The 13,068-nt window shown below is 41.8% G+C and overlaps 1 protein-coding gene across 3 annotated transcripts in view; it reads left to right on the top strand.

Annotated features, from left to right (window-relative positions):
• Window positions 1–13,068, top strand: part of fstl5 (follistatin-like 5) — a 128,651-nt gene that overhangs the window by 61,599 nt on the left and 53,984 nt on the right. For all 3 annotated transcript variants that reach the window (XM_028959720.1, XM_028959721.1, XM_028959718.1), the window contains exon 5: window positions 11,102–11,298. In XM_028959720.1, the coding sequence (XP_028815553.1) occupies window positions 11,102–11,298 (197 nt within the window). The remainder of the gene's footprint in view (window positions 1–11,101; window positions 11,299–13,068) is intronic.

Raw genomic sequence — 13,068 nt, 5'->3', positions numbered from 1 at the left:
TTCCTTTTTTAGAGTCATAATTTACTTTGCAGCTCAGTCCCTCCAGAATTTTCTGTGTTTTTATGGGGATTGTTGAACCTAAAATATCAGAATTTGAGGCAACCTATCGAAAAGAGCGTCTACACATTTCCATCATGTTTTTTATGCATTAATAAGACATATTAAAGTATGCATATATGATCACATGACATTGAACTGAATAGCCATTAAGTGCGTTCAGTAAATCAAAAAATCTAACCCCCCAAAAACGGTAGAAAGGCAGACATGACAGCAGGCGTGACTGGTGACTGGACAAAATTGCAAGATTGGCCAAATCCTGGAGGGACTGGTAGAGGCTTTATTGATGAAAGGGCAGCATGATGGTGTTACACGTACACAGGCACAAGGTGTCCATATTTCCTACAGAAAAGTGCAGTTCAGGGTCATAAAAATGTTCCGTCTCTTGTGTTTTATACAGAGTCATGTTGCTTTTTCCGGGCCTTAGCCTTAAAAGAAATACAGCATATCTATAATTCATACTTGGCTCTCTCTTGTGGAAGAGTATAACATGCTGTGTGTTTGAGGGGATTCACTGACAGTAAATTTTCCAGCTGCACTCTCCTTGTAAAAGAAAAAAAAAAAAGAATATGAATCCTATTAGTAGAAGTGTTTGAAGCTGCAGTTGTTTGTGTACTCTTTTTTATTATTTAGATATATAAGGGCCCTCTGGTTTGCCTGGCGTGCCATCACCCTGTCACTCTGTGCATTGACCAAGCTGCGGGCCAGCAGCGGGCTTCTCCTCTCCGCCGTCACACTCGGCGTACCAGGCAAATCAAGGGTAGCAGCATATCAAATGCGTGGGCCCGCGCCCAGCATGACAATGCCACCCTTTGTGTTGTTCTGGGTGGAGGGGGGGACACGTAGGCGAGGAAATGTCGCATTTGACAGATTCCCAAGAGGTTTTTCGATCCCCTGAGACTTTCTCCATGGTTTCCAGCGAGTGGCATCGCTATTTATAGTGGGTCCCACTTCAAAGCCAAGTAATCAGTGCTTCTTCGTTTTGTACCTAAAAATGGGGATTTATTCAGTTACAAACTGAGACCAGACTGCTACACCCCCACACGGAAAAAAGTGAACACTGGCTAAACTTCAAGTAATCAGAAAACTGAAGTACTTCACTTTACTTTACTTGGCAGATGCTTTTATCAAAAGCGAAGGAGGGAAGTACCTAATATTTACCTAATATCTGTCACACCTAATATTTTAGCATTGCCGTTATGTGAATTAACCAAACAAACCTGTCATCAGTAGCATTATAGAAAAAGTAAAAAAAAAAAAAAGCATAAATTAAACAGCTTAAAGCAAACTTGTATTTTTTAACAACTGTAATGAGAAAAAAACATTAAACTAACAACAGCTACGCTTTACTTTTTTCAGTGAATCCATACACTGTATATTTACAAATATTTAAGTACATCTAATATTTTAATATTGAAATAATCTAAATAAACCAATCAAACCTGTTGTAACCGGTTTATTTACATTACATCAATGTTAAAATATTAGATGTGATAGATTACTTAAATCTTAAGAGTTTTTTTCAGCGTACAAGTAAGGTCACGCACACTCTGATGGAAGAGTCTGTCTTAAATAACCACATCCTTGGGTGGAGTTTGTGATGATCCCCCTGTTAGTATGCAGGTATGCTGATCTGGTGTGATGGCGTGCAGGGACAGGGCTGGAGCATGGTGTGTGAGTGTCTGCCTAATGCTGAAAATGTAAAAAGTACCATGTTTGCCCAAATATAATATTTTTTTTCCAGACATTTCCTGAGCTGGTACATAGTTATAAATCCTTAAAAAATAAATAAAAAAATAGTTGTGTATCCCTCATATGGTACTGATTTGCTTTAAATGGCCCAAGGTGACAGTGTCAGAAAAAAAACTCTTAGGGGGGAAGAATCCTTCAAAGGAGCCAAGTGCTTTGAATCATATCTATATAATAAATCATAATAAAATAGTACATTTACACACTGTCTCTCTCACTCTCACTCACTTTCAATTACCGCTTAGTCCTACTTGGTGTTGCGGATGCTGGAGCCCATCCCAGGACTTACACAGAGCAGGGAACCAACCCACCACAAGGCGTGCACAGAAAAACACACATCATTCACTGACACACTCAAACCTACGCACAATTTACAGTCACCAGTTCACCTAGAAATGGAATGATTCTGGAAGGAGGGAGGAAACTGGAGAACCCAGAGGAAACCCATGCCAACACAGGGAGAGCATGCAAACTGTCAAAACCACACAAAATGTCTGAGCCAGAATTCAAACTCATAGCCTTGTAGATGTGAGGCCACTGCCATGACTACTAAAATATTAAATACATGCATGACATTTCTTGTCACATATCTGAACCTGACTTACAGACACCACTTGTGACATAGTTTCATCTCTTGGTATCCAAAAATGTTCAGAGCTCATAAACTTGAAGGTCACTTCTACAAGTGCACAGGGATCTGTCAGCAGTGTTTTACAGTAAGGTTTCGAGAGCAGAGCCAAATTTCAGATTAATCCTGGAGCTAATCTCACAGGCCATCATCTGCCCCCCGTGAGGAGGCCGAGTGGGAGGAAGCATGCTGTGATGTCTCCATCAGAGGCGCTGAGGAGCCTGCCAGCATGGCCCACATTGATATGATGGAGCGAACTGCCAATACTACAGATTACATCATTCATCACAACACTTCAGATTTCAGACAGTCGCACGGCTGAACTAACTTCTGTTTTTTGCTTCAAATAAAATATTGGGTGACCTCCTAAACACGAACGTAAACTCTGTTCTATGTAGGTCGACACCAGCTTAGTCCTTGGCTCACAGTCTGGCGAGAGGATCTCTGGTGTTTTATGAACTGGAGAATATTTTAGTTGGTTTAATGTGCTAATGTTCTTGATTTTATACAGAAAAATATTTTATTTCAACATAATGGCGAAATTTTATGACACATCCAAGTAACGTAGTAGTGTTGTAGTCAAGACCGCCTAAACGGAGTCCAAGACCAAGACCCTGCCGAGACTTGAGGGTAGATCAAGACATTTGCATTTGAATTTAGGTTCTGTTCTGTGAGGTTTCTCTTTTTTTTCTTTTCTCATCCCATCAAGACCGTTATGTCTGAGACCAAGAAAAGAGAGAGCAAATAGCGTAGAGACTAAGACAAGAGCGAGACTAAAAAAGTATGTGACTGGTCTCGAGAATTACATTACTATAACATGGATAAATGAATTTGCATTACATTTATCTAAAAAAGTAAAAAAACAACAAAAACTGTGTTATATCAATCTGGCAACACATATACAGTACAGGCCAAAAGTTTGGACACACCTTCTCATCCAATGTGTTTTCTTTATTTTCATGACCATTTACATTGGTAGATTCTCACTGAAGGCATCAAAACTATGAATGAACACATGTGGAGTTATGTACTTAACAAAAAAAAGGTGAAATAACTGAAAACATGTTTTATATTCTAGTTTCTTTGCTCTGATTACTGCTTTACACACTCTTGGCATTCTCTCGATGAGCTTCAAGAGGTCGTCACCTGAAATGGTTTTCCAACAGTCTTGAAGGAGTTCCCAGAGGTGTTTAGCACTTGTTGGCCCCTTTGCCTTCACTCTGCGGTCCAGCTCACCCCAAACCATCTCGATTGGGTTCAGGTCCGGTGACTGTGGAGGTCAGGTCTCCACTTTTTGTACATAACTCCAATGTAAATGGTCATGAAAATAAAGAAAACACATTGAATGAGAAGGTGTGTCCAAACGTTTGGCCTGTAATGTACATCAACAAAAGTAATCGCATCTGTAGTATTTTTTGTTGTCACTGTTTAGGGCATCGTTTGCTCTTAGAAAGCCGAAAGCTGCAGATAAATACATTGTATGCATATTTGTGACAAATAAATAAATCATATTACATATCATTCACCCACTCCTTCTCAACACAAGGGCAGTAGTGGCCTAGCAGGTAAGGAAGCGGAACCGTAATCTTAAGGTTCGTATTCTGAGCCCCCAAGGTGCCACTGAGCAAAGCACCGTCCCCACACACTGCTCCCCGGGCGCCTGTCACGGCTGCCCACTGCTCACCAAGGGTGATGGTTAAAAGCAGAGGACACATGTTTTGTCACCGTGTGCTTTGCTTGCTGGGCTTTATAATGACAATCACTTAATTTTCACCTAGTGGTTAGCACACTTGCCTATGTGGTTAACACACTCGACTATGAACAAGGTTCAAACTCTACTTCTTTGAGCAAGACACTTAACCTCGAGTGTCTGCAGGGGGACTGTCCCTGTACCTGACGGTCAGTCGCTCTGGATAAGGGCATCTTATGAACGCTGTAAATGTAAACATGGGGTAGCCATAGACTATTGGGTAACAAACTGAAAGTAAAAGTGAAGTGATTGTCACATGTGATACACAGCAGCACAGCACACAGTGCACACAGTGAAATTTTTCCTCTGCATTTAACCCATCACCCTGAGGCGCCCGGGGAGCAGTGTGTGGGGACTGTGCTTTGCTCAGTGGCACCTCAGTGGCACCTTGGCGGATCGGGATTCAAACCGGCAACCTTCTGATTACGGGGCCGCTTCCTTAACTGCTAGGCCACCACTGCCCCCAAACTTACCTGCCAACCTTATGATGCATAATATTACAGGTCCTAAGTCCACTTAGTATGACTCTAAAATGGATAAAACCAGACAAAATAAAATGTAATGTAAACACAAAGTAATCCATCACAAGTTTTTACACCAAGGAGCATTGAAGTGCCGATGAAGAAGTTATTTCTTTAAACAGATCACGCTGCAGTGTGTGTAACTTTGTGTTAGAGTGTGTTTGTGGAGTGTTTGGCAGTACCCTCTGGTACTTCATTCTTTGTTTGCTGGAATGCCATGTGACAGCAGGCCCGCTAATGTAGCCCCACTCCTGCAGTGGCTGTGGGCCGGCGCCGGGGCTCGTTATCCTCTCCCATAGACCGCAGTCCAAATATAGATCTTGATCTCGCTCTCCTCGTCTGATCGCCCGGATACCTCTGCTCTCCCCGAGCCCCCGGCCGCTGTCCTCCATCACGCACGTCAACGCGCCGTACCACCCACGGAGCTACGGGGAGATAATGAACACAGAGGGAGGCTCCGGTAAACAATCTGGTGTCGCGGCGCGGCAGGAAAACAGTCCGAGGAAGACACTCGGCCGGTGCCCATTCTTCTCGCAACTGCTTATCCCTGTCAAAAACACCCACTGCAGTCTCCGCAGCCGACTCCCGGAAGACTTGCTCGGAGAACTTTCTGCCCTGAGAGAGATTAAGCTTGAGTCAGTTTCACCAATTTAACACGTCAGCCATCGTTTTCGGACGTGCCACATTTCCAGTTGGAATTGAAGGCAGCAGATGACCAGAGTAAGGTCTCCGTCACAGAAATTAATGCATTATAAATAGTGATAGTGGTGCGAATTGTCCTTCCACTGAAGAAAAAAATAATAAAGAAGTGAACAAATCAATTAGGACGTAGAAGATGGATATTAGAACGACAGTATGGGCAAAAATATATATTTAATTATCTTCTGTTGGATGGAATGAGGGTGGAGAAAGGTGTGAATGGGATACCAGACATAATAAAAGCTTCCTTTCTTTCCCCGTTTTTCAACAATTCTAAAAAGTACCTGTCGCCTTCAGTCGAGATAGCTGAATGGGTCCTTTTGGCAGGTAATGAGCTCCTCAAAGGGATGAGGAGTGCAGGGGAAGAGATGGACTGAAGATAAAGGGCCTGAGAAGGGAAAGGCGGAGGCTGGGGGAAGAGGGAAATGCAGAAATCGAATTAGTGGTGCAGCAGGAGGGTGAGGCCGATGGAAAGGGGACAGGTCCGGGATGCGTCGGTCTCAGTTAGCAGGGGTGGAGTATCCATCACAGGCTGGAAGAAGAAGCAGCAACAGGAGTGAGAAAAGTGGCAGGTTCGTCTGGTGAAAGCGAATAGTCACGCCCAGGTCGGATGTGTTGTGAGTAATCATCCATGCCAGGAAAATGCCGTTTCCCCTTCCATCAGACGGGAAAAAAAACTCTTTCTGTGATTATCAGGTACAGTATTGAACGGGCTACCTGTGGGGGTCCCAGCTGGGGACAGAGAATTGTGGTGCAGTGAAGAGTGGTGAATGGTAGCGTAGGGTTGCCATGGTGGGCTGCGTTGGTGCATGGAATGGGACTGGCGGTATTATTTTTGAGACTGGTTCTAAATTCAAGGCCAGGCTTAACATAAATAGATGTTGGTTGTGTAACTATTTATGTCACACAGAACACAATCTATAGATGCTTTTTTTTATAATTGACATGCCTCTTTCTTGGTTTATCTTTTTGTATATGTTTCATCTCTATGTTTTTGTCCTTACAGTAGCCATCAATTCCCACATTTAGTGCGTAGTTCACTGTCAGTTTTAAAGTAGTAATTAATCATTTGGTCACCACTAAACCTAAACACAAATGGACTTGTGTCCATTGAAGTTTCTTGCAGAACATTTTTGTGAATTGTTAAACAGTATGGACATTAAAGTGGGTAAAGAGCTATCAAGGTTATGTATTAAGCTCAATGAGAATATGCATCATATAGTTGTGAAAAAAACAGCTTCCTGGAAGGCAATTTCAGGGAGATTTATTTGATATTAAGCATGAAGATTGTGTCATAGCAGGCTTTAATGAATAGTAATATGTTTACTGAGGCTTTGCTCTGCAGAAAATGAGTATTATCACTACTCTCTCTCCAAGAAAATAATCTCATCAATATTCTAGCACAGCTCTGTTGGATGTCATTAAAATATGTTTGGAACTATCAAATTGTGGCATCATCTGGAAGTACAGAAGGAAAGCTTTGGGTTCTGAAGTAATTAGAAATTTGTTGGACTTATCACCATTTAACTAATTTCCATGATTAACTAGTCCAGTGTTTTACCAATCCTCATCACGGGAACCCACTGGTTCAGGTTTTCTGAATTCATTTTGATCCCACTTTTGATCTTCTGTACAATAGCATTAAATAATATTACATTTAATAAATGTTACAACAAATTATTATAATACTATAGATAAGGCAGCATAGGCTCTGACTCATTACAACTGAATAGTTGGAGGTTCGAATCCTGATCCGCCAAGGTGCCACTGAGGTGCCACTGAGCAAAGCATCATCCCCACACACTGCTCCTCGGTTGCCTGTCATGGCTGCCCACTGCTCAGCAAGGGTGATGGTTAAAAGCAGAGGATTCGGGGTTACAGATGACATTTTTGATGTTGTTTTGTCGTTGTCGCTATCAAGGGTGATGAGTGAGGAGACTTTAGATTTGGCGTTATGATTTGCATGTGCCAGTATGGTCCAGACAGCTCTGCACCGCCATCTGAATTAGTGCATTCTTCATTCCCCCTGATTCGGGCACAGTTATCGACATCAGATGATGTTTCCGCATGGCCGGAACAAGAGTCCTGGTGGACGCTGTCTGCAAAAACAGTACAAATTTTATTTTTGGCATTGATGCCCCGGATCAATGCTGTGGCACGCGGACGCTCACAGTAGTTCGATACCTCACCAAGACCCCAGGGGAACCTGACCTGCAAATTATTTCTGCAATCTATTGCAATTAATAACACAGAGCCAGCTCTTCACCATGGAGCAGGGCCAGCTACTTACTGCCACTTCACCGTCAACGTGACCAGAATCGGCCAACGGCAACAAGGGCTGTGGGTAGGAAGGGGGGGGGGGGTCTGTGAAAACCAGCCACCGCTGAAGAATGGCGAAGGCAAAATTCCCATCAGGAGCAGCAACCAGCCGTGGCCTGCGTTCTGCGCGGTCAGGTCGGGTCGGGTCGGGACTCTGGCCGGGACAGCTCCAGCATGAACAATGCTGACAGTGCTTCAATTATGCTGGAAGTGCGTGGGGATTGACGGGGGACGGAGTTTGATTCCAGAACGTGGTGGAAGTATAACAATGAAGCGCTGATTACAGCACTGATTATGTGCAGAGACTGTAATATTGTGAGGTTTTTAAAAAATACTAAATTGTGTACAGTAGATGAGGCTAGCAAAAAGCCGAAGCAGAAAACAACTGAAGACGTTCAGATTCTCCTCAAAGGTTCTGATTGCAAAGCTAGATTTTATTTTGCAATAACATTGAGTGCGACGTTGATTATAATACCCCTTCTTTGCCTAAGTATCTGTGCATGGCCTTGCATTTGGGCGCATGAATGTGTGCACCCACGCACACTTGACGACTCTGACCTTCATCTCCCCCAGGCAAGACAGGCGGCCGTTTATCTTTTATTCATTCCACCAATCCTGAGAAAGGCTGCATCTCTGTCACTGCCACATGTCACAGTGGAGGCCATTTTGCCATGCGAGGCTTCTGGGTTGGTGGGCACATGCACAAATGTGGCGCAGCAGACTTGCATTGTCACTCAGGAGTAAATGCTGACATTTGCAAGGCCTTGTGTGCTAATCCCAAAAACCCCCAACAGGTCACGGTACATGGTACACGGTACAGGCAGACATATCGCAACAGCATCTAGCTCTGCCGATCAGGTCAAATCGCGGCATTGGTGGGGCAGAAGGAGTGTCAGAAGGTATTGAGGTGGGTCACTGGCAATGACTGGCAGAAACCTTTGACATCTGTCATTGAAACTGCTCTCACTGTTTCTGCTCTTTACAGCTCTCTTTTTTTGCTGGAGTCCAAGAAAAAATAGCCACAAATGAAAGGTATTGGACCATAGAAAGACTTCAGTTTGCTTTATGCTACAACTGTACCCTAAACTCCAAATTGTGGTTGCAGAAATAAAATAGGCCCCATTCTGTTGTTCTCATTAAATAAAAAAATAAAACATGATTACACTGCCTATAGAAATAAAGTGAAAATATATTCATTCGTTAGACGCTCGCTCTTTCATCCAAGGTTGATACACATCTTTTGCAGGTGTAACTCTGTCTTGTTTTAAAATAGTAGAATAACATTTTTTTATGGAAAGTAAAAAAAATATGAAATAAGCAAAGGTGTAACGATCCTCCCTGACGTCCTGCATGAGCTGGGTGCAGGCCCTGCCCCTTTCTGATTGCCTACGCCTGGTTTTCCTACTTTAAAGGAGTACATGCACTACTTTTCCGGGTCTGGACTTATCAATCTGTCCGTCACTGTGTGTGTGTGGGATGAGAATGAGAATGAGTGTGTTTGGCAGTTTTAAAGGCTTGTCTGTGTGTTAGTGTGAGCTTACATGTGATTTCCTGCCTTGTGGCCACAGGGAAGTCCCGGTGCGATCTGCATTCAGTCCAGTCTGACTAAGTGAAACTCAGGGGCCTTGGTTTGTATAAATGGTGCTGTTGTATTGTACCCCCTGTGAGTGAGCCTTTCCTTTCCCTGGTTGAACTTCCCCTTCCCCAAAATAGATACCTACAGATTTGTTTGTCCTATATTACAATAAACTGCTTTTTTTTCAATCACCTGTGCCTGGGCCCTCCCCTTCCTCCATGTCGTGACAATAGGCAAGGCCATTTCTAAATCAGATGCTGTAGATGGAAAGCCAGTTCAGATGCAAAAATTGCATGCCAATTTTGTCATTACAACAAACATGGATAGGCATGCTGTAGCCAAGCAGTGCTGGCACTAGACCTGTGGTTGCTTCACTTCTTAGTAAATCCGGCATCTTTTTCACATGATATTTGTCATGTAATCTGCATTTTTTTTTTTTTACCATTTTTTCAATCTATGTATATGTTATATTCTATATAGCCATTAACCAGTTGTGCATACAGTTTGAATGAATGCAAAATGAAACTATTTTAAGATAGTTTATAAGATAGTTTCAATCTTTCAAACTATAAATTTTAGATTGTTCTGATAGATCAAAATGCCCCCCCCAAAAAGTTAAGAAACTGTTATTGAAATCTGGACATCTGCTGTACTGAAGGTGCCCTCTTGTACCTCAGTAAATTAATGTAAAATCTGCAGAGAGAAAAAAATTGTGCTCTATAAATGAATACAATTCTGCCACAACAGTTGACACAGATTTTAAATTAAATTAAATATAATTACATTTTTATATACATATACATATTGCTCTACGTTGGAGGCTAAATCTCATTTAATTGAAACTGTGTGCAGTGTCAATAAAGTTGAACCAGATCTGCATATCTGTTTTTTTTTTTTTTTGAAAGAACAGAAAGTTGATCCCTGTAGTTATTGTGTATTTAAAAATAATGACAGATCTTTGTGTTATGAAAGGTGCAACCTGAATTTGCCCCACACTCACTTTGCTTTCTGAGCAATTTGACAGGATTTGGAGAGACCATACCATAACAAGTAAAGGATTTTGCATGGCTCCGCTGCATTGTTGATAAAAAAAGACGCTGCTGCTGTTGCTTTTTATTTTGCTTTTTTTTTTTGGCGAGAAACCACTTGATATGCTCAGTTCTGATGCATCGCTACAGCATATATTTTATATTCAACTGTCAGGATTGGGACACAAAGCCACACAGGTACTCATGGCTGGTCCCGACTGCCAACGGGATGTCTTATTGTCTGAGATTAAAGGTGATCTTAATGACTGTAGTCAGCATTCACCTTTCAGGACCAGAAAAGAAAAGAAGAGGGGTAAAAAAATCCCAGCAGCACTAACGTATGCATCTGCACACCTAATTACCGATTGTGTCTGGCATAAAAAGTCCAGGGTTTCTGATATTTCAGACGTATAGCTTTCAGGACGGGAGTGGCATGTCACAATGAGAAAGAGGAAGGTATTGGGCTTCTTTGTGACATTTGACGGCAATTTAAAAGCATCCCGTTCCCACCGAATGCAATTAGCCAAGTTAAGCTTCGGAATGCGCTTGTCAGGAAATATCATGACAGACAATGCTTGACACCTTAAAAGATATTTAATAAAATAAGGCAACAACACTGCTGATCTAAAATGCATATGTATTAAAGTCGCAATGATGCTCCAGGCTGAAAATTGTCTTTCTGTTGCTATTGTCTGAATCTGTCAAACTGCATTGGTTATGAAGTGCTACAGTGGTGCTTTTTGGCCAACAGTTCTTCTGGTGTTTGGTTTCCAGATGACAACTGCCGCTTGGGGGAGTACAAAAGGCTGAGAAGTAAAATTTTGGACCTGCATGACCAGAGGTACATGGCCGCAGGAGAGCGGGGCAGACACAGAGACGACGTGGAGGCACGGCGGCGGCTGGTGGACCTGGTCTTCAAGCGCTTCGATGCCGACAGCAGCGGTCGGGTTGACAGCGGTGAGCTGTCGCAGGTGAGAATGAGTTTTGACCTCGTACTGAACCCTGAAATTATGCTTTATACAGAAAACACTCGAATGAACAATAGATACTGAGACAAACAAATGACAGAATGAGAAATGGGTTTTAAAGGGGCTGACATGGAATATTGTGGGATTAAACAAGGAAGAGCGTGTGATTGGCGGTAATGAACAGGGATCCTGACACATAGACAAACTAACATTTTAACAGGTTGTTGAAACAAACTAACAACTAACAAAGAACTAAGTCTGATGTCTTTATAGGGACTGAACGAATGAAAAAATCTGCTCTCAGGAGATTAAACAACAAATTAATTTCAATTAAATTTAAATTTAATTATGATTCGATTTGTTTAATTAGGCACCAGCGAATTCTGTGTATTCATCAACTTAATTTAATTTCCCAAAACACTTGTAGTTCTCAATGGCAAAAAATGTTTTAATTTCATTTTCAGTGCTCATGATCCAGATCATAAGATTATTACCAAGCCTTTTTATCAGCAGTTAAAAGTTAGAAAGGCAATGTTGCATCATTTGGGAGAATGATGCTGAGGACGGAGCTACCAGGCAGGAGGAAAAGAGGAAGGTCTAGTAGGAGGTCTATATAATAATAAGAACATTATTATTGTTATTGTTATTATCATTATTAGGGATATTATTATTGTTACCCCCCACATTTGCACCCACAATGGCGTGCCAATGACCAGGTTCCATTCCCCTGCATCGTTGGTTTAACCCACATGGTCAAAGCTTTCATTCTATCTCTTAAAGGATGGAAAACATTTGTTCCTGGAGATATTATACCCTCTGGAATTCTCCAAATGGCTTGGTGTCCTTCACACATTACTCTGAAGGACCTCATTCCTCAGGAGTTGCAGGGGTTGATACATTGAAAGTGCAGTTGTATGAACAAACAAGATCTGGATTTAGATTGAATAGATCCCAAAGGGTCCTATGTGCAATTTATTCAAATACCAGTGGTAACAAATGGTGAAGCACGTTTTTCCCTTTATTTATTACATATGACTGCAGATGGAGACTGCAAAAAGACAATGCTTCATTCGTATGCTGTTACAGAGGCTACTGTTTTTTCGGTACTGCAAAAATCTCATTTTTTGGTGTCATTTGCATATTCCCCAACAGCTGGTATTTTGTACAAAAAAACAGGAGGAAGAGAAAAAGAAACTTTAGCACGCACATGGGATCCAACAAATGCAAGTCTGTTCTGAATATGCACGCCTGGCCTATTGACATTTTTTTTCTGATGCTCAAGAAGTGATGCAACCAAGGAGCCTCCAGATTAGAAATTTTAAATTATATTCAGCTCTGCAGTATCTTTTGTGTAAATACAAATGTCCAGAAGAAACATGAAAATGTGCAAATGCTATGCAGTTAATGTATTGGTATGGAGAATACACACACACACACACACACACACACACACACACACACACATTTCACTGTAATATATACTATGATGTGCATACTATAATAAGCAACAAATGCCTTGTTAAAATTGTTGCTGGGAAAATGCTTATTTCACAGAAATATGTATGTGCATTGAAATGACCCAAAATGAAACCTGGTGTGTGCGTGTTCACCCTCTGCCCATTGTAGGCATGTCCCCATGACCCCTGACAGGTATAAGTGAGTAAAGATAATGGATGGATTTTATTGTCAAACACAGTTTTGCTCAGTAAAATAAACAGTTTATTCAAATTGTTTTTTGTGCACTGGGGCTTCAATCCATTTTAAGTCATTGGT

Source organism: Denticeps clupeoides, chromosome 18 (assembly GCF_900700375.1).
Source record: "Denticeps clupeoides chromosome 18, fDenClu1.1, whole genome shotgun sequence".
Taxonomy (NCBI): domain Eukaryota; kingdom Metazoa; phylum Chordata; class Actinopteri; order Clupeiformes; family Denticipitidae; genus Denticeps; species Denticeps clupeoides.
Note: the sequence above shows the minus strand (reverse complement) of the source record. Positions and strands in the feature narration are given on the sequence as shown.